The 25,713-nt window shown below is 44.4% G+C and overlaps 1 protein-coding gene across 3 annotated transcripts in view; it reads right to left on the bottom strand.

Annotated features, from left to right (window-relative positions):
• The window catches only part of LOC139552161 (AP-3 complex subunit beta-1-like), a 57,779-nt gene extending 32,479 nt beyond the window's left edge, over positions 1–25,300 (bottom strand). Inside the window, exons 1-17 of one of the 3 annotated variants that reach the window (XM_071363600.1) lie at positions 25,018–25,300; positions 20,048–20,123; positions 19,716–19,790; positions 17,961–18,056; positions 17,065–17,225; positions 16,923–16,989; positions 12,391–12,573; positions 11,410–11,565; positions 10,407–10,504; positions 10,230–10,284; positions 9,719–9,790; positions 9,545–9,607; positions 6,007–6,139; positions 3,230–3,339; positions 2,936–3,112; positions 1,865–2,051; positions 906–1,036 (exon numbers count right to left, since the gene is read on the bottom strand). In XM_071363600.1, the coding sequence (XP_071219701.1) occupies positions 906–1,036; positions 1,865–2,051; positions 2,936–3,112; positions 3,230–3,339; positions 6,007–6,139; positions 9,545–9,607; positions 9,719–9,790; positions 10,230–10,284; positions 10,407–10,504; positions 11,410–11,565; positions 12,391–12,573; positions 16,923–16,989; positions 17,065–17,225; positions 17,961–18,056; positions 19,716–19,790; positions 20,048–20,123; positions 25,018–25,151 (1,974 nt within the window). In that variant the 5' untranslated portion in view covers positions 25,152–25,300. Of the gene's footprint in view, positions 1–905; positions 1,037–1,864; positions 2,052–2,935; positions 3,113–3,229; positions 3,340–6,006; positions 6,140–9,544; positions 9,608–9,718; positions 9,791–10,229; positions 10,285–10,406; positions 10,505–11,409; positions 11,566–12,390; positions 12,574–16,922; positions 16,990–17,064; positions 17,226–17,960; positions 18,057–19,715; positions 19,791–20,047; positions 20,124–20,592; positions 20,612–20,854; positions 21,005–25,017 lie in introns of those variants that run through there. The other 2 variants (XM_071363601.1, XM_071363602.1) reach the window with 2 other exon arrangements.
• Between the last annotated feature and the right edge of the window lie 413 nt (positions 25,301–25,713).

Here is a 25,713-nt window from a genome sequence, read left to right as displayed (position 1 = left end):
AGGAAAGGGCCTTCCCCAAACTGTTGCCACAAAGTTGGAAGCACAGAATTGTTTAGAATGTCATTGTATGCTGTAGTGTTAAGATTTCCCTTCACTGGAACTAAGGGGCCTAGCCCGAACCATGAAAAACAGCCTCAAACCATTATTCCTCCTCCACCAAACTTTACAGTTGGCACTACGCATTGCGGCGGGTAGCGTTCTCCTGGCCAAACCCAGATTAGTCCGTCGGACTGCCAGATGGTGAAGTGTGATTCATCACTCCAGAGAATGCCATTCCACTGCTCCAGAGCCCAATGGCGGTGAGCTTTACACCACTCCAGTCAACGCTTGGCATTGTGCCTGGTGATCTTAGGCTTGTGTGCGGCTGCTCGGCCATGGAAGCCCATTTCATGAAGCTCCCAACGAACAGTTATTTGATGACGTGGCTTCCGGAGGCAGTTTGGAACTCACTTCAGCACTCGATGGTCCCGTTCTGTGAGCTTGTGTGGCCTAACAGTTCGCGGCTGAGACGCTGTTGTTCCTAGATGTTTCCACTTCACAGTAACAGCACTTACAGTTGACCGGGGCAGCTCTAGCAGGGCAGAAATTTGACGAACTGTTGGAAAGGAGCCATCCTATGACGGTGCCACGTTGAAAGTCACTGAGCTCTTCAGTAAGGCCATTCTATTGCCAATGTTTGTCTATGGAGCTCCCATGGCTCTGTGCTCGATTTTATACACCTGTCAGCAACGGGTGTGGCTGAAATTGCCGAATCCACTAATTTGAAGGAGTGTGCACATACGTTTGTATTTCATAGTGTATCAACACAGAGCTGTATTAAAATGTCTGAGATGACCATGGCCACCCTTGGTTTAGGGCCTGGGTGATGAGCGGGAACGGCAGTAGAAGTAAAGATGGATCCTTACCGGCTCAATCACCTCCACGTTCCTCACTGATTGGTCAGGAGCCACGGCAGGCCAATCAGAGAGCTCCAGGTAGCCGCTGGCTTTGGTGTTGATGGTGTGGGACAGGGTTCCCAGCTGGTAACGATCACGGTCTGACAGAGAGTGATGGAGGGGAGAGGAGAAAAGGAGAAGACGGAGGAAGTCAAGGAAAAATCGTAGACAAAGAGGGGAAAATGTCAGAGGAGAAACATAATGAGTAACATTGGAGGAGGGAGAGGGGGTGAGAGGACGAAGGGAAAATGGTGGGGGGGGGGGGGTTGGAGGAGGGGAGAAAAGAGGGACGAGAGAAACATAATGAGTAACATTGGAGGACGAGAAGGGGGTAGAGAAAGAGAGGCAGGGGTCTCAATGTCACAGCAGTGCGCTCTCAATCAGCAGGACAGAGAGTAATTGGCATTAAACACTCTGAAATGTCACTGTATACACACAGTGCTGTTTAATAAAGGGTCCAGGAGCCCACACGCACAAGAGTAAAACGATTCTCCCTCCCTAATGGTCAATATAGGAGGTGTAATCAGTCAAAGTGCCTGGGGAGGTCGGCCTTCTCTAACGAAAAAGAGAGGGAGAAAAGAAATCAAGAGTTAAAAGGGTGAATATTAAGAATGACAGGAGTGGTAACGTTTTCCATAAACATCTAGTAGACGCAGAGACCACCACAGAATAATAATGTTTCGGAGGCGGCTTCTGTCTTTCTCTCATCTGGATTGAAGTTAACTGTGTGTGTGTGTGTGTGTGTGTGTGTTATCTGCATCTCAAAGGTTATCATTAGCCAGGTAATAATTCACCCATCTCATCAGAGCCGAGAGAGAGGACCCTGGACCCTCTGCCATTCACAGACTCACACCAGCATATTAAAAACACCCGTGTGTCTCCTAAAGGGCACCCTATTCCCTATTTAGTGCACTACTTCCAAAAGGTACCTTTGTACGTGGACTCGAGGACGGGCGCTGGTTTGGGCGCCAGCAGGATGCGGCGGGCGTACTTGCCGAGTGCTCCGCTCTTCTCATTGGGCACGATGAGCTGGCGGATGAAGCGAGTGCGGTCTCTGATGTCATAGTTCTGGTCATACTTCCCCAGGTTCAGAATGTACTGGGTCAACAACTTGGTCTGGATGTTGGGAGAGACAGAAGGACGGAGGGAAAGAGGGAGATATGGTGGTGGAGAGGGAGAAGGAGGAGAGGGAGAGAAAGATGGAGGGGAGGAAGCGGGAGAAGAGGCAGAGGGAGATCGGGTGAGAAGACGCCGCCAATCCAACATTAAAAAAAAGCACACAGCTCCATTAAGGTAAGCTCATGAATCAGTATGGTGCTTCACACTACATTTTCTTCATACAAACACACTGTTCTCCTCCAGTCTGCTCCCCCTCTCTAGCTGTATGAGTGACAACCTCTCTCTGTGCCAGGTGGGTTTATGGTCTGAGATGGGGAGCGCTTGCCTTTAACATATATTATTCAGGGAGGTATAAAAACCAAGAGTTACGACCCCAGAAGGACGACATTAGCACTCTCTCACACCTCCCTCTATTTCTTCATCCCTTTTTAACCTCTTCCCTCTCCGTCCGCCTCGAATCTCTCACCATCCCACTCTCTCTTCCCCCCAGCCCTCCCTCCATCCTCATCTCTCTGAAACATTAGCAAGGGGGAAGAGGTCTAATAACGTGCTCATTTGAGGCGGCAGCAGCTGCATCTGCAGTGTGGTCATAAACCCAGCCTGGCCGCCATATTGCTTTGCATCTGATAGAACGGATCTTTAGTTACCAAACAGAGGCAAGGCAATGGCACGATGCGCAACATTAAAGCTTGCGCTTAAGGAAGCGGGGAAAACTAGATTGCAGTAGCCAAATAACAAGAAACTGGAGGCTAATGACGTTGTTTACTTCCATGACAATAAAAGCTGAATAAGATGAATTATGTTTGGGCAGAATAATGCTGCAACGTGTACTGCTGACTCGACTGTTCTGTGTACCTACTGTTTAGCGTAGGCTAATGTACCTGTTTGGAGTTGGTGAGGTAGAGTTTGGCAGCCAGGTTGACAGTCTGCAGCTTGACGATGTCCTCCTCGGAGGTGAAGCTCTTGGCCATCTTGCGGAGGACGTCGGGGGCGATCTGAGGGACCCTCTCACAGTACTCTCCCATCAGCCACAGGATGCTGGCCCGCGCCATCGGCACCTTGACACACAAGAGGGGTTAGTCCTGTTTTTGGGGGTGTGCATTTTGAGTCCCGACTCGCACGCGCTCGGGTGCAAGAGCAAATACACAGACGCATTGAGGTCGCGGTAGACGTACAGCGATGTTGTCGAAGAGCTTGGCCATGTGTTTGATGATGTCACTGTGCTGGGTGGGCTGGGTCTGGAGAAGCTTCTTGATGACCACCACGCTCTCAGCCACCACCGTCTCTGTGAGGAGACAATACATTTCGATTTCAAAATGTAACTAAATGTAATCAAAAATGTAATATATACGTAATCCCCAAAAAGTTATTATTTATCATGAGAAGGGCCATAAACAGCTACTAGTTATTGTTTATGGCCCTCATGATACATCATTACTTTTTGGGGGATTGTTGCTGCATACTCCAAGAAAGGTTAAAATCTCACCTTTCTGGTAATTTTTTAAATAAATTGCTGAGGTGTAGTCACTTGAGGACACAAGCTGAAGTACACAGTACAAACATAATAAAAATATGAAATATTGTATATGATGTATTGCCTATTCAACAAAAGTATGAAAAAGGCTTGAAATTACATGTTTACTAAATATATTATAATCAATTTATAAAATGACCAACTATAAGATTTCACCTTCCTTATAACTGTAAAATACATTTTTTGTATATTGTGTTAAAGAAAACGTGCATAAACATATGTGCAAAACATCTGCCCCCATCGCGTCTCACAGAGCTCTAGCTCGGCATCCTGAACTCGTTAGGAACTCGCCTTTCATCTCATATTAATCTGGTCCCTGACAAACAGAAAGTGTTAGTTTCAAAATCAATGAATCATTTTTCGATTACTGGCTATAAAAATTGATCTCTGAATGTGCTACAGCTACAAAACCAATCTCTCCTACTGCGTTACGGTGTAAGGATTCCAGGCATATGCAGTGTTAGTGGCTGTGAAGTAGGGTTCAGCCAGGTGTTGGGCAGTGTTGTCAGATGTCACACCTTGCTTCACACAGGCAGAAGAAACATAATCCTCTGTCCATGAGAATCAGGGCTACCGCTCAATGCAAGCCACTTTAAGCTATGGTGTCCACATATCCATTTAGAACAACTAGTACCAGAACCACGCAAGTGCCTAAAACTGAAGACTTTGCATCTAAGAGGTTAAAACAATACATACAAAAGAGAGGGTTTGACGCATATATCCAACTTTGAACAGGAGCTGGACAAAGACAACCGATCGACTGATTCTCTGGACAAAGAGGACCAATACAGTGGGGCAAAAAAGTATTTGGTCAGCCACCAATTGTGCAAGTTCTCCCACTTAAAAAGATGAGGCCTGTAATTTTCATCATAGGTACACTTCAACTATGACAGACAAAATGAGAAGAAAAAAAATCCAGAAAATCACATTGTAGGATTTTTAATGAATTTATTTGCAAATTATGGTGGAAAATAAGTATTTGGTCACCTACAAACAAGCAAGATTTCTGGCTCTCACAGACCTGTAACTTCTTCTTTAAGAGGCTCCTCTGTCCTCCACTCGTTACCTGTATTAATGGCACCTGTTTGAACTTATCAGTATAAAAGACACCTGTCCACAACCTCAAACAGTCACACTTCAAACTCCACTATGGCCAAGACCAAAGAGCTGTCAAAGGACACCAGAAACAAAATTGTAGACCTGCACCAGGCTGGGAAGACTGAAATCTGCAATAGGTAAGCAGCTTGGTTTGAAGAAATCAACTGTGGGAGCAATTATTAGGAAATGGAAGACATACAAGACCACTGATAATCTCCCTCGATCTGGGGCTCCACGCAAGACCTCACCCCGTGGGGTCAAAATGATCACAAGAACGGTGAGCAAAAATCCCAGAACCACACGGGGGGACCTAGTGAATGACCTGCAGAGAGCTGGGACCAAAGTAACAAAGCCTACCATCAGTAACACACTACGCCGCCAGGGACTCCATTCCTGCAGTGCCAGACGTGTCCCCCTGCTTAAGCCAGTACATGTCCAGGCCCGTCTGAAGTTTGCTAGAGAGCATTTGGATGATCCAGAAGAAGATTGGGAGAATGTCATATGGTCAGATGAAACCAAAATATAACTTTTTGGTAAAAACTCGGCGTGTTTGGAGGACAAAGAATGCCGAGTTGCATCCAAAGAACACCATACCTACTGTGAAGCATGGGGGTGGAAACATCATGCTTTGGGGCTGTTTTTCTGCAAAGGGACCAGGACGACTGATCCGGGGAAAGGAAAGAATGAATGGGGCCATGTATCGTGAGATTTTGAGTGAAAACCTCCTTCCATCAGCAAGGGCATTGAAGATGAAACGTGGCTGGGTCTTTCAGCATGAAAATGATCCCAAACACACCGCCCGGGAAACGAAGGAGTGGCTTCGTAAGAAGCATTTCAAGTTCCTGGAGTGGCCTAGCCAGTCTCCAGATCTCAACCCCATAGAAAATCTTTGGAGGGAGTTGAAAGTCCGTGTTGCCCAGCAACAGCCCCAAAACATCACTGCTCTAGAGGAGATCTGCATGGAGGAATGGGCCAAAATACCAGCAACAGTGTGTAAAAACCTTGTGTAGACTTACAGAAAACGTTTGACCTCTGTCATTGCCAACAAAGGGTATATAACAAAGTATTGAGATAAACTTTTGTTATTGACCAAATACTTATTTTCCACCATAATTTGCAAATAAATTCATAAAAAATCCTACAATGTGATTTTCTGGATTTTTTTTCTCATTTTGTCTGTCATAGTCGAAGTGTACCTATGATGAAAATTACAGGCCTCTCTCATCTTTTTAAGTGGGAGAACTTGCACAATTGGTGGCTGACTAAATACTTTTTTGCCCCACTGTAAGTCGATCAATCAATCGGTCAGTGGTTCCGTACCGTCTCGGTTGGAGAGTAGCAGCACCAGTCCTTGGAGGCAGGTGTCTGTCACCTCAGAGATGTTGGTGGCACACCTGCCGATGGCCTGGATGGTACCAGCTGCAAACTGCTTGTCCTGGCTCTTCACATAAGTCTGTTCAAATCAAAGCACAAGGTGGAGCCATTCATTGTATCTAAAAGGCGATAATATATGTGGAACCGCTGGCAGTGACGGAAAGGGATATTGAGAGAGAGATTACAGAATGTAACAGAGATAATCAAAGAGAGAGATTACAGAATGTAACAGAGATAATCAAAGAGAGAGAGAGAGAGACAGAATGTAACAGAGATAATCAAAGAGAGATATGCAGTTGATGTTTTGTCTATTCCAAAAAGTAGCGTCGAAAGCAAATTTGAGAAAACCAAAGAAATGCAACATCAGAAACAAAAAACTAAATGTTTTTGAAAAATGGTTCGATAATGAATGTAAAACAATTAGAAAACACCTAAGACAAATGTCAAATGAAAAACATAAGCAGCAAAACAACCCAGAGCTACGATATGAATACTTTGAAACAATGAAACAGTATAAACATACACTGAAACACAAGAAATTGAATTATACCAACAAGACACGAAATTGAAAACGCAATTGACCAAAATCAGTTCTGGGACAAGTGGAACAATTTAAGCACGACAAAGCCACAAGAATTAGCCATACAAGATGTAGGAATTTGGAAAACTTATTTTGATAATCTATACAAAAACATCCCACAAAAAGACTTACAACAGAACCAATTAGAAATTAAAGAACATTTGACCTTCCTTGAATCAGTCATTAAAAACAACCAAAATCCATTAGATTACCCAATAACCCAACAAGAACTAAATGAAAAGCTCAAATCTATAAAATCAAAGAAGGCTTGTGGTCTAGACAACATCAGAAATGAAGTTTCAAAATGCTGTGCTTAAATTATTCAACATGATTTTAACTTCTGGCTGCTTTCCCTGATGTCTGGAACCAGGGGCTCATCTCCCCTATCGACAAAAGTGGAAACAATTCAGACCCCAATAATAACAGGGGAATTTGCATAAACAGCAACTTGGGAAAGGTTTTCTGTAGCATTTTGAATTCAAGAATTCAAACCTTTCAAGAAAAAAAATGTAGTAAGTAAATATCATATTGGCTTTCTCCCTAACCATCGCACTACTGACCATATATACACACACACACACACTAATTAATAAACACGTCCACCCCCCCCAAAAAAGAGGGCAAAATCTTTGCTTGCTTTATTGACTTTAAATAAGCATTTGATTATATTTGGCACGAAGGGCTATTCTACAAAATTCTCCAAAGTGGGCTTGGTGGTAAGGTGTATGACTTAATAAAATGTATGTACACAGAAAACAAGTGTGCAATAAAAATCTAAAACCAAAGAACAGAATTCTTTTCACAACGTTGAGGTGTGAGACAAGGCTGCAGTTTGAGTCCAAATCTTTTCAACATTTATATCAATGAACTAGCAGACATGTTGGACCATTCTCCAGCCCCAGGACTCACACTATTTGACACAGAGGTGAAATACCTGCTGTATACTGATGACTTGGTACTTCTATCACCAACCAAAGAAGGTCTTCAACAGAACATTAATATTCTAGAGCAATATTGCCATAATTAGGCCCTGGCAGTAAATTTACAATAAATGAAAATCATGATTTCCCCCCCAAAAAACATGTCAGAAGCACAAATTTATATTTCACCCTGAACACCATAATTGAACACACTAAAAATTACACCTACCTTGGTCTGACCATATCTGCGTCGGGAAACTTTAATATGGCAGTGAATGCACTCAAAGAAAAAGCCCGCAGAGCATTGTATGCAATAAAAATGAAATTATTCAAAATCAACATCCCAATTACAATTTGGACCAAAATATTTGACAGTGTAATCCTACCAATAGCGCTTTACAGAAGTGAGGTTTGGGGGCCACTCAATAAACTGGACTTAAAAATTTACATTTTACATTTTAGTCATTTAGCAGACGCTCTTATCCAGAGCGACTTACAGTAGAGTGCATACATTTTATTACATATTTTTTTTTTTTTTTACATACTGAGACAAGGATATCCCTACCGGCCAAGAGCAGACGCTCTTATCCAGAGCGACTTACAGTAGAGTGCATACATTATTACATTTTTACATACTGAGACAAGGATATCCCTACCGGCCAAACCCTCCCTAACCCGGACGACGCTATGACAATTGTGCGTCGCCCCACGGATCTCCCGGTTGCGGCCGGCTGCGACAGAGCCTGGGCGCGAACCCAGAGACTCTGGTGGCGCAGCTAGCACTGCGATGCAGTGCCCTAGACCACTGCGCCACCCGGGAGACTGTGGGACAAACATCCAATTGAAGCCCTACATGCAGAAGTCCAGAGAAATACACCAACTAATGCATGTAGGGCAGGATTGGGCCACTTTCCAGTAGTAATGAAAATACAGAAAAGATCATAAATTTTTTGGCTACATCTAAATTCAAGTCTGCAATTTAAAGCATTTCAAACCCAAGAGCTGAGCCCAGAAACGAGCCCTCTCAGTCAGCTGGTGTTGGACCTAACCAACCAGGCTGACACCAGCACTGCTTCAAAAGAAAGAATTCCAATAATCAAAATCATGAACCAATCAAAGGACTCATATTTACAACATTGGAAAAATGAAAACAAAATCCCAAAGCCGACTAAATTGCTATCTGACCCTAAACAGAGAATATGAATTGGCTGATTATCTCTACTCTGTCAGAGATACGAAGCAGAGACAGATCCTTACCAAGTACAGGCTGAGTGACCACCAATTGGCAATAGAAACCGGCAAACATAAAAAGACATGGCTACCCAAAGAGGAGCGCGTATGTGGTCACTGCATGACAGGGGAGGTAGAAACAGAGATGCACTTTCTCCTTTACTGTGATAAATATTCCACACAAAGAGAATCATTATTCAAAGAAATGACTACATTTATTCCAAATTTTAACCTATTAAACCCAGAGGAAAAACTCAAAATACTCATGGGCGAAGGAGCAATGGCTCTTGCAGCCAAATATATATTTGCCTGCCATAGCCTGAGGGACACTGAATAATAACATCTGCATAGTAAGCAGTAACTTACTATTATTGTTGTTTATCTTTCCAAATAGTAGTTGTATGGGTGGTAATGGTAATGATAGCAGTTTAATGATGGTGGTGGTAGTGGTAACGATGATAGTAGTTGTAGTACTGATGTAAATAGTGAAGATGACCGTTATTTAGTTTTAAGTTAATTTCATATTTTTTTAAATATTTATTACATTTCTACTATTGACTGTTACCATTTGTTATTATTTTTCTATTTCATTTTACTACCATTTTCTATTATTATTTGTTATTGTTTATAATTTTATTACAATGTATATTGTATACATTGTTGCTTTGGCAATACTGACAATGTTTTTCATGCCAATAAAGCAGCTTGAATTTGAGACAGAATGTAACCGAGAGAGACAGACACAGAGACTTACCTGGAACTCTCTAAGGATGGTTGAGATGTTGGCTTCGTTGGCCAGGCTGGTCAAGATCTCCAGCTGGGGAGACAAGATAGGTCTGATCACACACACACACACACACACACACACACACACACCTGACCTCATGGTTTACTTTTACATTAGCTTGGTCATCACGAGGGAGCTTACCTTGAGTGATTTGATGTGAGTGGCATCTGTGGATCTCACATAGAAACTCTTCATGTAAGGTTCAAACATGCCCTGGCGGGAGAACATAAAACCATAATGTTACTTCCTAATAAAAAGGCAGAGGCCGCGCGACTAGATTGAACTGCCCTGCTCCGCCCACCGCTTTGTAATACTGCAACGCTATTCGTTCAAAACCGACGGAAAAGTTTGCCCAACGTGTCATTTATTACAGTCACAACATAAGTCAGTAGTCCACGTCGTCACAACCGTGACGTTTACAACAGACAAAGTGCGTACAACATGACGATCATGCCGTTTAGAACCACAGACAACGAGAGAGAATGTTGTCTCCGGTACGTCTGGCGACGAAGGAACGGTTGTGAAGCCATCTCGGCAAGAGGAGTCCAGACAATCCGGTCACGCAGCCACTCCGATAGTAAAACAGTAACAGGTAACACACACCATGTCCCGCAGCAGACACTGAAGAGAGGAGCCATGTTTAGAGCCTTACCTTCCTCTGGATAGACATGGTGGCTATGTTCTGTAACACAATGTACTGCACCTCCCTGACAGGGAGAGACAGAGGGGAAACATTATGGAGTGCCTTTTAATTTTATGTCCTCACAACAGAGACACAGAGAGGGAGAGAAAAGAAACAAAAAACGTAAAGAGAGGGGTTGGGGTGTACCTGTGGCTTCGGAGCAGTCTAACCAGTGACTTGGTGATGACGCCGACCTCGTGTTTAGGAGCCAGGTGCCAGTACAGCTGAGCTACTGACACCACCACCTGAAACGACAGACATCAACAGGTTTTTTCCTTTAACCTAGCCCTTCTAGCCACGCCTCAAATACAGGCGGTTGTTTCTCAACTCCAGTCATGCCCTATCTAGCCTGGTCCCAGTTGAATTTGTGCGGTCTTCCCGAGTCCTGTGGTCATTGTCACGCCATTGTTTGGTGTCACAGACCCTAGGATTCGGCAAGACGATACAAACAGACCTGGGATCAGGCAGTGCTGTATCTACTTCTCGTGTAGGACGGGTCTTTCATCCTCCCCCAGGACACAAAGCTCTTTAAAAAGCTCAATATATATCAAATAGCAACACCAAAGTCATGCTTTTTTTTTTTAACGTGATGAATGTCATTTAGAAGGTAACAGACAGCCAGAGTAAGGACTGAGGAGTCACATTTGGAAGACGTGACGGTAAGTGTCGGTAAGATGGAGGGCCGCATCGCGTTCTCGCTGTTAAAAGACACAACACGTCACATTTTAAATCAACATGCTCATTTGGGACCATTTTTCCTCCCGCTGCTACACTGCCGCACAGACCTTGAGTCTCCTGGGTGATGGAGACCTGCTCAGTGTGTGTGTGTGTGTGTGTGTGTGTGTGTGTGTGTGTGTGTGTGTGTGTGCAGCATCAGTCGTGGTGTGCATCAGTCGTGGTGTAGCCTCGGTTCCGGAGACAGCTGTGCGGAAGGAGTGACATCAGAACCCCATGCTCAGACGCCTTCACCAAGGCTGCCTGTATCCCTCACAGCCAGCAGGTTCAACAGCAGTCAACACTGTTTCACACACACAGTTTACTGCTGCATGCGTGTGTGTTTATGCATCTGTTTGTGTGTGTGAGAGAGAGACTCGGACCAGTGTGCTTCAGAGCAGTGTGTGTGTGTGTGTGTGTGTGTGGTGAGACTCACAGCAGTGTTTCTACTCTGCAGTAGAGGCTTGGTGTTCCTGAGAAGCAGTCGGTGGTCGGGGTCCATCATGTAGGACTTCTTTTCGTCCCCATTTTTCGTCTTCTTCTCATCAGACTCATAGAACGCCGTCTCACTGTTCTCATCAAACTGACCGTCCTGAAACACACACAGGTGTCGTTCATTCTGTTACTCACCGCATACATGCCAATCTGATAGCACATCACCCACATATTTACCTTCAGGTGTCAATTCCTTCTAGCCAACGCCTCGTCGAGCCAACGCCTGCTAGCCAACGCCTGCTAGCCAACGCCTGCTAGCCAACGCCTGCTAGCCAACGCCTGCTAGCCAACGCCTGCTAGCCAACGCCTGATAGCCAACCCCTGCTAGCCAACCCAAGCCAGATGCATACGCACATCTAGAAGTTGCTTGCAGGTGAGTTGGAGAAGTGCGCTCGCTAACTATCACTTTTTACTGCGCTAACGTTTTGCTCTTCGTCAAGTAACGACAAACAGATGGATACTGAAAGCACATCTTGCGTAGGGTTTCTTTGTTTATTATTGAAATAACTTAATAGTAAACAATTTAAAAAAAACGCATACTGACTGACAAATGTCTCCTTAGTGGTTTTTGATTCATTTACTATATTTGACTCATCACACTGAGGCAATAATGACATTATTACTTCAGCGTTGATGTTTGATAGATATGTGGCTGATAGATATGTGGCGTTTAGTCCCCAACTGAGCCCTTTATTTGTTCGCTGATGAGAGACGTTCAAGAGAAGCCACTACATCTCAAATCTAAATGAAAAACGTTCTTCATTAGAGCTCACGCCACACGACGCCGTTCTGACACAAACCACGTAGTCGCCTCCCGTGCTCCCGTTCTCCATCCCACACCTCTTTCCACAGGCTGGTGCGCTGTGTCAACATGGAGCTGATGCCACCCCCCGCTGCCATCTTTCTTCCTCCCATCTCTCACCTCTTTCCAGGGGCTGGTGAACTGCGTCCTGGCGTAGCGGGTCAACATGGTGATGATGACCACCTGACCCCACTCCTCCACGTCCACCAGCAGATTGCAGAGTTTACGGTAGTTCTTATGGATCAGGTCAATACGGTCCGGACACACTTCCTCAAAGGCCATCACCACGCTGCCCGCTACCAGCTATAGGGGGAGACGTCAGGTTACTGCAGGGCTAGAGTAAAAGCCTGCACACCCAGTAACTCTCAGGATCTGACTTGGTCAGCCCTGCTTTAGCCCGAGTCCATTGTATGTGTATTTATGTAACTAGGCAAGTCAGTTAAGAACAAATTCTTATTTTACAATGACGGCCTACCGAAAGGCCTGGTTACGTCTTGGTTAGAAAGACAGTGTACTTCATGATCTAAGAGCAAGAATTTTGTTTATGAACAGTTAGCTATAATCTAAGAGCCAGGCACCAAACAGGAGAGGAGTAACTGGGTGGAAAATTACCGCATTTAAAGTCTTTACTGAACAAATCTAATTTGGCATCACCATGGTAAAGGGCATCCTTCTAAATCGCTCATACACATCCAAAACATTTCTCATATTTCACCACAGACTTTTAATTTTTCCTTCAGCTCATAACTAATTGAATGTTCCATTCATGAGACAAGAGAAAGGGGGAAATGGGAGGATGGAGGGAGAGGGGGAGGAAAGGGAGGCAATCAAGTACATTTTATTGGGAGAAAAATCCATTTGTCTGGTCCGTGTTCTATTCCTATAACGCTGCTGGCTGGCAGACTGACTGATTGACATGGCCGGGTATTAATATGCAAACAGCATTAACGCAGAGAGGCGAGGGGGGACAAGGAAGGAGTAGGCGAGGAGAGGGGTAGCAGAATCCGGTCTCTCCCATTAGAAAAGACTGGCCCCTGGTGGCCCCTGTGGAAACCCTGTACATTTACCCATCATCCCTGCCGTGCAGCTGCATTGATTGTGTAGGTGTGTGTGCGTATGCGTTTGAGGCCCTCTGACAACTGGGGAGCTGGGAACCGAAGCGCTAATCATTCAACAATCTGGACAGCTATAGGGAGTAGGCTTCTAAATGACTGGTAAAACCAGAGAAAAGGTGTGAGGTAAAATACGTGTTTGGAATTAGCCTAACTTTGCAACCAAAATTACATTAATTTTTTTATTTATTTATTTAAACAAGCTGTTCGTAAAAAAAAACACTAAAAAAACATGGGCGAAACAAATCAAAACAGAGGCAAGGAACACATTGTTTAAACACTTGGTTTAGCAAGCAATTAAGAAACCTCATATAAGCAGAGTTTAACGGACGTGCTTGTGGTTTATAATTGGAAAGGGGCCTAGTTGGGAAATGTATGTGTGGCTTTTCATTGTTATGCACAGCGTGGTTGGTCTCAGAACTAACAGATGCTTGATGTAAAGTTCCAAGTCCGCAAACCTCATCTAGTGCATAGCCCTTATATTGGAGTAAAGTACTGACAGGAAAGAACAGGAACTTTGCGAAAATTGTGCCTGTGTGCATCAACGGATACTAGGAACCTCAGTCCTGTGTTATGTTCCCTTCGACGTCTGTCTCTCTCTCCCTCTTAGCCTATTACAGTGTCTCTGGGCCTGCCTCCGCCTCTCTTTGTGCATCATCCCTCCCCCACCTCCCTCTCAACTTCCCCCATTAGACGCAGGTAAACTACATGCGCCATCAACAAAACTGACACCCCAATCTATGGAGTCCCACAACCAGCCCTCCCTCCCTCACCTCCCTCCCCCATCCACTTCCACCCTATTATCTACACTACGTGACAAGCCAGTAATGGAAAAATCACACTAAGCAAATGGTTCCTCTAATAACAATAAATTTCGTATAAAATTATGAAGGGCCCAAACCATTTCCTTGCATCTATTTTGTCATGAATTCTAATTAGGGCGCCAGGGAGGCGGCGAGTGCTGGGTCATCACGCCAGAGACGGCGCGCCGCCTTGATTGATGGCACGGTGCAGGGTCGGTCGGCCTACCCTCCCTGCCTTCTCTCTATCCTCTCCTCCTTTTCTATCTCCTCCCTCCTCTTTCTCTTAAATGAATGGGCATCCCACCTAGCCTCTAATCATACCACACACTACCACACACACTCCTCCCTGTTCTCATTTCAATTTTGCAGGAGGTGCAGGGAGAGGCAGGGCGGCGGGATGGGAGGGATCGATCATTTATCTTGTAATGGCTGGATAATAGATCCATCACAGTAAAACAGCTGCACAACCTCCTGTGTTGTGTTTCTCCCTCCTCTCCCTCTCTCTCTACAGCCCTTCTCACCATCCTGTCTTTAACCAGGGGTGTCACACTAATTTAGCGTAAAGGGGCCATCACCGTTCAGACCAATGTCACGAAGGCTACAACAGAGACAGCCAAATATATATATATATTTTTTTACATCTCTCCAAATATACGTACATTGTAACATACCCAACATAACTGAATTCACTACCTTGGTGATAATCCTTATTTTTTTACAACGCACAATCATTTCTAATAAGCGTAGAGGCTAGTTTTGGTGCACAGGTAGGGGACACATAAGATCTGATGGTGGTGGGCCACACTTGGCTCCTGGGCCGCATGTTTGGGACACCTCAGCTTTATATACTGCCCTAGAGACTCATGTGGCACAGTCCATATCTACATGATCAGCCTGTGATTCTCACTCTCCAGAACGATAGCAACTTCCTATCTCAAAGTGAAGGGGAATATAAGCTTAAAGCTTTATTTTTCCTCCAGGCGAAAATAAATAAATAAAAAGCCTAGTCTGCAAAGTGTATATTGTATGACATCTTGTGTAAATGCACTTTAAATAAAGTTTGATTTGAAATACTACTGTGGGATGAACGGTGATAAAACAGGTAATACAAGGCATTTGTAAAATACATTCAAAGATGGTTCTTATGAAGCTCTGGTCAAGATAAAGTGAATTGTATCCATATAAATGCAGATGTCCTTTGAATAACAGGACAAACACAACACGATAGATCACCGACAGAAAGCAAAGAGCTAAAACTGGCAGTAAATAAATTGGTATAGAAGCTCTCTGAAATTCTAATAACAAATCATAACACACAAAAAAAATATTAAATATTCAAAAAAAAAGACATTAGCATTCCGGTCTTATTAATCTTTTTCTTCCAGTCCAAAACACAGCGCACGGACTTGTGTGACTGTGCCCTTTCTCGGTGTCCCCCAGCCAGCCAGCCTCATTGAGAGAGTGTTTCAATGGGGAGAAATCATCTATCTTCGTTAGTGACTGAAGCTAAATATGCTATGCATCTGGTCCTGGGCCCCCCCCCCGCCCCTTTAGTGCTACGGGTTATTTTATATAATGAGAGATGCATGCAACGAATACCTAATTGCGCGAGAGAGACCGTGTATGGCTTGTATTTACTAACATGCACAGGGCATTCTATATGCTAACTTCAGCACGTGCGCAATTTACATTATTTTAACTAGCCGTTATAGGAGCATATGCATTTATAGTGACCTTCTGGAGAATATGCACCATCTATTAGCCTAATAGTGGAAGGAGACGCTGTATTTGTGCTTCAAACACTGGAGTTGGAGAATACCATCAGGCTAATCTAGGAAAAAAATATAACTTGGCCTTAGAAAGCAAATTACGGTGACACCAGCATCAGTGAGAGAATGCCTTTCTAAATCGACAGTTAACTAGGAGCATCTGAAGATGTGTGGATTTAAGTGGGCGCTAACAAAGCATGGCATTGGTGAATGAGCTGAGAGAGAGAGGAGAGAGAGGAGAGAGAGGAGAGGAGAGAGGTAATGATGGGGGGAACTGTTCTGTTGGACTGGACTACCCTCTGGTGGCTGGATGGGATTACTGCACCTAGTAGACCAGTGACGTCATGGATTTGGTTTGAATGAATGCATTGAGTAAGGACTGACTGCTGAACCCATCTGATATCAAATGAATGAAATAGGTTTGTCGTCTATCTGATTCAGAGTGATTACAATTGAATCCATACTTATTACTGCTTTGTTCAGATCATGCTGTCTCCAGTGTTTCCCCCAAAGATTTTTCCCCCAGCAGCGGTGGCAAAGTTAGCGTGGGGGGGGGGCCTCTTGGCAACAGAGACAAAATGTTGCTGTTTTAAACCTAATTTCCTGCAATTCTACATATTTTGCCATGGGGCGGAGAGAACATTTTACCGTTTTAAAATTGGTTTCCTGCGCTCCTAAACATTTTGTCATGGCTTATGCCATGTTCTTACACCATCTGAGTGACTCAAATAATGAGGGCCCCCATGTAATGACATTTGGGGAATTTTAGATTCTCCCTGACCGTCTATTTTTTATTATGGTGATCATTAGTCTCAAAGATAATCTTAGAAAAAAATATAAATATATAGCTCCATTATCTTTCTAAACACTTTATAATCTGGTTGTAGTCATTTATGTTTACAATGAAAACATTTGACCGTCCCAAAACTTACTTGGATTAGCTGGTAATGGGAGCTGGTTTTACTCACAGTGCTTTTGTCCTTCAGCAATTTATCAATGACTTCTATCAGGTGCTCCTTCTGATCCGGATCCAGGCTACGGAGAAGGAAAGCTTTGAGTCAACTCCCAGTTCCATTGCTTTACAAACACACACACACACACACACACAACCTGTAGAGTTTCTGGATGGCGTGGGCGGATGTTTTCCTGACGTAAGGGGACATGTCGGAGGCAGCCTCCTTGATGGCCAGCATCATGATGGGAACGATGATGGGAACTCTGATACTGGACAGAACCCTCAGAGCACTGGCTCTGATCAGCTGGTTAGGGTCCTGGTAGAGGACAGATGGGGAATATAAGGATTATCTTAACACACATTCACGAGCGCACACACACACTTCCACAAAGATGTACACAATGAGACAGAGTGAGGAAAGTAAAAGAAAAAAATAAAAGGACTGGAGACAGAAATCTCTCATGTGGTTTGGGTTAAGAGATACTGAAGACATGATACAGTACCACACACACACACACACACACTGGGAGGAAGTGAAGCATGGTGTAGAGCTAGCAGGGGCTGAAATGGGTTTTCCAGCTCTGGGACCTGAGACACATCAGGGTGACGGGGTGGGCTGTCTAAAAAAACACAACTCTGTTGTCCACAGAACTTACAGAGAGACAGACAGCCTCTCTTTAAATGTCTCAATAGTCCTACACACACACCTTTATACACGTACATACCAAACATGACACTTTCCTCCAAGACCTGTATGAGTGTGTGGGAATTCAAAACGGTAAAAAGAAAAAACACATAAAACGCTCTGCATCAAAGCCTGCTGTGCGCGTGCGCACACACACACACACACACACACACACACACACACACACACACACACACACACACACACACACACACACACACACACACACACACACACACACACACACACACACACACACACACACACACACACACACACACACACACACACACACACACACACACACACACACACACACACACACACACACACACACACACACACACACACACACACACGTGTTACCTTGAGGGCCCTCTGAAAGGTGCTGATGGACAGTAGGGCCAGGTCCTGCTGCTCCTCTGCATACCTCACCAGGTACACATACACCAACTTCTTCAGCTGTAACACACACAGACACACGTTGAATTAGTCAATGAAGGAATCCCAAGTCTATTGATTCACTTTTGGGTTGAGCTCAGTACACATTCCAAAATATTTAGGTAACACTATTCTTTGACACAGTGGAGAGAATGGCTAGACCTTGGATGTATTTCTTGGGCTGGTTGTTTTAGAGTGGGGAAAGCGGAGGTTGAAAGTGTTCCTGTTGGATATTATTACAGTCTAGATGGTTGAAAGTGTTCCTGTTGGATATTATTACAGTCTAGATGGCATGTTTCGGGGAGAGCAGAGAATGAGATTTAAAAAAATATATATAAAAAAAAAATGTTTTATTTGACTTCAGAAAGTCTGTTTGACTTCCTCCCCCTCCTCCTACTCCTCACACGTAGCGGAGACTGAGCTAATATTTGTCCAGTGTCCGACTGAGTTAAAAAGGATACTTCGGGATTTTGGCAATGAATGAGTGCAGCCCCCGCACTCCTCCTCCTAGCTCCTTCAAAACACCCACGCCCTTAATCTACTTCCAGAGTCAGATGAACTTGTGGATACCATTTTTATGTCTTTAAGTCTAGACTCTAGTATGAAGGAAGTTGCTAACTAGCGTTAGCGCAATGACTGAAAGTCTATGGGTATCTTGCCAGATACTCCATACACTTCCGGTCATTGCGCTAACGCTAGTTAGCGTCGGCTCACGAAACGACCTCTTACTTCCTTCATACTGGACAGTCACAGACACATACAAATGGCATCCACAAGTTCATCGGACTCTGGTGGAAGTAGATGAAGTGCCGCACTGGCAAAATCTCTAAGTATCCCTTTAAAGGTTGGCCCTGATTCACTTCAGTGTTATTCGGCGTACAGCTGTGGTTTTCAATCATCATTGCTGTGATTAGTGGGTGAATTAACATCATTACTGAGTCTAAGAGGGGACATAACCCATCTGGCCTTGTCTGAGGGGAATCACATCTTATCGAAAACGTCACAGAAAATAGATGCTCAAAATTAGGAATAGTAATCAAATATGCTAATGATTTCATTTCCATTATTTGATCAGTTATCAAATACCAATAACCATACTCCATATAGCCCTCCATCCCTCTCACACACACCTCAAGGCTTTCAAGTCTCGGGTTGTTGTTGCTCGCGCTGGTTGAAGTAAACAAAGCATCCTGATATTAAATCACACTAGTCCGTCAATACTCTGTGTCCTCCAGTGCTGCTTTCTGATTAGAGACAATCAATAACACACAGCACAGCAGCAGAGGGGGGGGGGGGGGGAGGGGGAGTGGGGGACAAGAGAGACAGAGTGACTGAGCTGCCCGCAGAGAGGTGAGGACAGAGAGAGCGTGAGAGAGAGAGAGCCACAGCGAGGGACCTAGCACTACCCTAGCATCTGGTGTGTGTGAGGAGAGAGGAGACGTGGCCACGGGCTCTCCTCTGCCAATTACCCACATGCTCCAGTTCCCTACCATGGGCTGCCCTGCCACACACACACACACACACACCTCACAGGCTGCCCCTCGTACAGCCTGTTTATTCTGCTGATCAATATTACCAGGCAGTGGTTCGGTGGTCTCCTCCTGGCAGTGGGAGGGACCTCATCCATCTTGTCTTAGATAGAATCTACTAAACATTATGCAAACAGAATGGAACTCATACCTCTATATTCTTACTGGCCACATTCTTCACCACAGCTGGGAACAGCTCGGAGGCATTCTTCCCCTTGGCGATCAGCTGTTGACAACATCACTTGCATGTTTCACAGTATTCAATGTGTTATTAACACTGTACATACAATATACTACAGCAATGTACCGCACTGTAAATTGCATTTTGGAAATTGTCCACCAATTCTTCAAAGGAGGAATTTACAATTGGCCTAATTTAATTATTGAGACTGGAACACCTAAGTACACTTGAACTGAGAATACACTGCACTTAGCGGAAGTGCACTCTCTCAGGCCTGGAATGTGTGTGCAGGTGGTGCTCACCGCAATGATCCTCTTCATGGCGTCCAGTTTGAGTGAGTCCTTATTGCTCTCCAGCATCTCTTTAAGGTCATCATTCCTGGTGGAGAGGAGAAAGAGATCAGAACGTGCTGTAGGCTATTTAATATCACCACACTGCTTTTTTTGCATAGTGGACGGCCTTCTTTACACCTGACAACTTCCACCGGTGTAGCCAAGAATTCTACACTTCCGCCGGTGTAAAATTCATTAGGCTAATGAGTTGAAGAACGTCATTGAATCGGGACTGGAAAACTGTGGTACACTTATAACAGAGATTTGAGATATTTGATCAAATTACAATCCTATCGCACAAAAAAAAAAAAAAGATATGCAGCCTGACTTGATCGATCTCTAGCCGTGTCCTTGGTGGGAGACAGGCCAAAGGTCTGCCAAGACCCAGACTAATACTGATCTATGGAGAGCATTATGTCCTGTATTAACTTGGCTCCTGCTAGAAATTGGTAGTCATGTGGAGAACCTCTCCGCAATACAACAGCCATTTTCAAGAGAGAGTAGCTTACACATACCGGTAGAGAACCATTCTAGTTCCATCAACGTCAAATGAAAATATAGGGTCTCAGATGACCTATTTTCGTAGGATACTCTTCCACACGGTCTACGATACTAAAACTATCAACAGCCGCTTCAACAACTCATCCCGTCACTGTAGCGCCACACTCAAGTGGACGCATTTAAAATGTCACAGCATCTCTATGGAAACACCGTCAACCCGGAGAACAAGCAGAATCTCACATGATGTTAACCCAGCCAGGCCTACACGACCCTTACCCTTCCACAGAAGAATGTGAAGCCACACAGCAGGTCATTGATGAGAGAGCGAGAGAGCAAAAAATGTTTCTGCATCAGAATGGACTGTTGGGTTCAACACACCAGGCAGATGTTTCACATTGAACAACAACACGAGGAAGAATGGGTAGAGAGCGAATGAAAAACAACACAAATTAACCATATTGGGAGTTGTTGCCAGGCGCAGAGGAAAGAAAGTCACGTTGTGACTCACGATAATGTCACAATCAATAATCAGCTAGAGAGATGAGGAAACTAGGCGAGTTCGTGAACTTGAAAACACACACACAAGCATGTGATGAGATACTACTGCAGAGAACCCTTTGGTGAGTGTCTCGTCGGGGCCTCCGTTGGCGTGCGTGAGGGTGCTGCTCCTCCTGGCGAAGTTTGGTCTTTAAGGTGAGCTGAACGTTCTCAGCAGACACCAGAGCTGTCCTCACAGTCCCCACGAGTACACACACACACATTTCCTGACTGTCAGCTGGCTGTAACGTTCGCTGTGGCTACTTCCCTCCAACCGCTTTTGCACTTCACAGGCAACCTCAGCACACAGCACTGAGAAATCACGGTGACCGTTCATAACTGCTACAGCATCTACAGGCCCGTCTGTTGCTCTCCTCTCTCTGTCCGTCTTCCTCGCTCCTCCTCTCTCAGCTGATGAGTCACAGGATGCCCCCTCCGCTGGCTAAAGCTCCGGCCCTCGCCCTGGCAGACAGAGCTCCCACTGGCCATCCGGTTGTATCCGCGAGTCCACACACACGTTTCCTGACTGTCAGCTGGTTGTAACGTTCGCTGTGGCTACTTCCCTCCAACCCGCTTTTGCACGTCACAGGCAGCAACCAACTGTAGTGGTCACAGGATACCCATTCTGCCGGCTAATGATCTAGCATTAGTGGTTCTGCTACACACACAGACAGACACTACGCATACCCTCTCTGGTATGCTCTCTTCCTCTCTAAACTGAAGCTGTGACTGACAGCACCTTCTCCTTAAATCTCACGTATCAGGCTACTAAGCAATTAAGAAACCATCACATCCTTAGCTCGAAGATGATAACGCGAGTGGCAAGATGAAGTGGCCCTCTTAAATGGCTACCAGTAGGCTTTGACTCTTCATTGCTTGTAAATGCAATGCAGAGACGGGTTGAAGTTTCCTGCCTGATGGATCTGTAGCTCTTGGACAGGGTCTACTTTCTCCTTCTCTCCTCTCCCCGTACTGTAGTTCTCTGCGTCTATGTGTAGCTGGGTGGTAGTTTGGTTCTCTCTGCCTGTGGCCACTTCCTCCAGGGGAAACAGGAAGGCCTTATCAGCCTCGGGGTAAACAGTGAGCAGCTTTCACCACCTATGTCCACAGCACAATGCTTCACGCCTGCCAAGTGCCCTTCAAGGGAACTGCTGACAGGGCTAGATAAAAAGTCCCTGCCAGCCTCACACCACCACCAGAAGAACCACACAGAGTTAGAACGACACCCCAACAACACTACGTGTCTCACTTCATGTTTAAACCAGCCTAGTCTCCTTTTCCAGGTTTTCAAGACTGGCAAGCAAGTCATTCACATAACGACCAGTAGGATAAAGCACTGTAAACAGCTCCAATCAGCTGACGCTATTGAGCCTACTACTGTCTGCCATGTCCTCTAGTGTTTATAACCAGGATGATAATGTTGTCAGACATGGCTCAGATGATATAGCCTAATACATAATCTGACATCACATGGAGGCCCTATAAAAACATGGGAAACTGAACCGCAGTGAAATAATATGGCGTTTTAAGAAGCAGCTGATCACTTGGGGACAACCAGCCAGTCACATGTTGCTGTGCTTCTGTCAAGGCCAGAGCAGTAGAGTGGACCGTGAGGTAACAAGAGCCCAGCCAATACAGGATAATCTACAGAAACGTGACTTTGACACCGACTGTGTCACATGACATTATTCAAACAGCATACTGACTGTGGTTTCATTTCATTGGAGAAAGCTGACTAACACAACGGCCACCTATCGATATGTTTATGACAAATAAAGTGCAAGAGAGGATTAAGCTTACGGCCATTAAATGCACATACGTCAAAAGGCAAGTAAAGTAACATTGACGATAGCTTCATTTAAAAGGAAACATAAAAACTCCATGAGTGCTTCGCTGCTTTCTGACTTACCATTCAAGTCTGCCATCTAGTGTTATGGTGCAATCACAGCGAGATCGAGAACTACACAGAGCAACATATTCTCAGAAATCAATCCCATGACCCTCTGAAGCTATTCCTGGAGAAATAATAGGATTGAATGGGTGTACCCAATATGATAAAACCTTCACCTACCCTTACACCCAGCCATGTCATTCAGATCTACGAGCGATGTGGGACTACTGGGTTGACTTCATAGAACAATGCTATCAGTCACTGACTTGAGTTTGGGGAGTAGAGAACAAACAAAATAAATCTTCATTTGAAAACTATAATGTAAAGGGAATTAGGCTCATGGTGAATATAGAGTGAGTGAATTTATGAATGCCTGACAAAAGCCTAGATTATGTTAAGATGTGATACTGATAGGACAGACTCCCTACTATATCTCATAGTAAAGCCGAGGCATTGTGTGTCATAGTTTGTGTGTGGACAGTGGAATCATTCACACCCCCCCGCCCCCCAGCCCGGCAGGCTCCAGCAGCCCAACCAAGAGTCATCTAGTCTCCATTACCAGACCTGGCCTACTGGCCCTGCCTCGCTGCTCAACAGACCAACCATCGGATCATGTGAGAGGACTTAAGAGATTGCCTTAGGGCCAAACCACGTTAAAATATTAGGCTGACGCAAGTCACTGCTCGACGGAGACAGAGATGGTTGAAAGTGTTCTACTGCCCGCTGCTATGAAGAGCAGCACTAGGCTACATGGAACAGACATACCAGTAGACATTCCATTGTATAATGATGACATGAGCACAATGCAAACATTTTCAATTAAACCTTTCTACGGGTGGGCTACCTCTTAAAACGGATAGAACTGATAGATAAGGGAAACAGTCCCAAGTGTGGAGAAAGAGACAAACTAACAGTAAGTGGCTAATTCAAAGCTTCCATGATAAATCATGTTGAATAAACATTCATATGATAATGGCTGACTGTTGGGGAGACTTTCCGGGAGAAAATGGCCTTCAGAGAAGACAGTGACTTGAGGCCTTGTCTGGAGCCAGCTGGGGAAAGACTAACCTACTGATAGTGAAATTATAACTGATCCCAACTCCAAGGCTACAGTTTGGGAAACACTGATTCACAGTAAACCCAATCCTACAGCTGAGTAAGTCAACTACTGGGCACGTATTCAAGATCATAATGAAGAAGATTAGGCTATATGGACCTGATCCTAGGTCAGCAACACTTTTTCTGAGATCCTATGTGAATACAGGCCCTGATTTACAGTAAAAGACACATGACTACAGGATGAGGATGGCCGACCTAGTGATGGAACTGCCCTCTAGTGGTATCATAACGTGATGTTGATTGATGACATAATTACGTGTAAAATGTGCTCTCAGTTCCTTTTTATTTCACTTTATCCAATTTATTTAAAATGGGTTGTTTACAAGGATTTTAAACAATATTTCAATGATATGCTACTGTTTGGCACTTATCATAATCACTTGAGTTTATGACAGTGAGGGGAAAGAAGATGGGGTATTTTTTTAACCTGCGTTGTACCGAGGACCACATCAATTGACTTGGGTAGCCAGACCAACTACAACAGAGCGTAGCCTATGTGCATAACACAGCCAGCATTATGTCCGTGTAGATGTTCATTTAGAATACATTGACCTCGCACAACTCTACAAACATAAAACGACGTGGTGGAAAAACATTGTTGAATGTAAAATATATGTATGTTAGAGAAAATGTCTGGTGGTGTCTCTTTGTCAACTTGTTGCTTTTTTGTTCATGTAAACATGTATTCCAAACACGCGGCATCTTCGACAAATGAAACATTGCTTGCTGTCAACAAAAGCGTTTTAAACCGTGAAGCTACCATAGAGATGCAGCTGTATATCTAGCCAACTAGTTACCACTAGCATCCATCTTGGATAGCAAATTAAGTTGCAAACACAGTTTACACACAAGTAGGTTAATAAAATAATTAATTGCTAGCTAATTGACCTACTTTTTAAAGTTGGTGCTGAACAGGCCAAATCCAGCATTGGAGGAGGTCGGGGTAGTCTCCTGACCAACCTCCACCGCTGAATCCGATCCTCCTTGGTCGTTATACGACAAGTTGTTGGTCGACATGCTCAACATTTGACGTTTCACAAATGTACAGAATGTTTTATTGTATAAAGTAAAACTATCGGAAACAAAATCCCAGTCGTTAACAGTTTGATGATGCCAATTAGAAGAAGAAACGCAAAACAAAACTTTGTCCTGAACGTGTAACTTTTACCCCTTATCCACGCAGCACCGGAAGTAAGAGTTGGATACGTTTGTGTCAGAGTCACATGACAGGGGGAAGAGAAATCTGTCGTCCCTAGTTACCACAGTCACAAAGTCATAAACCCCGCCTATTTCTTCAATTCTCTACTTAAATTTGTATTTTAAACGTAACCCTAAGCTTAACTCTAAACTTAACCCCACTGCAATCCTTATGCCTAACCCTAACCGTAAATGAAGACCAAAAGGCTAATTTTAGTTTTCATTCATTTTTACGATAACCTATTATGACTTTGCAGCTGTAGTAGCTCCGTTGCCATGGTAACTTTGGCCGCAAGCCAATCAAATGAGTTTAGGGGTGTACTCAGTGACGCGCGTGCGCGCTAAACGAAAGCGTCCAGTATTTTTGTTATAGCGGTGGCGCAAGGTACTG

The sequence above is a fragment of the Salvelinus alpinus genome, chromosome 24, assembly GCF_045679555.1.
Source record: "Salvelinus alpinus chromosome 24, SLU_Salpinus.1, whole genome shotgun sequence".
In the NCBI taxonomy this organism is placed as follows: Eukaryota; Metazoa; Chordata; class Actinopteri; order Salmoniformes; family Salmonidae; genus Salvelinus; species Salvelinus alpinus.
This window is presented reverse-complemented; position numbering and strand designations above follow the sequence as displayed.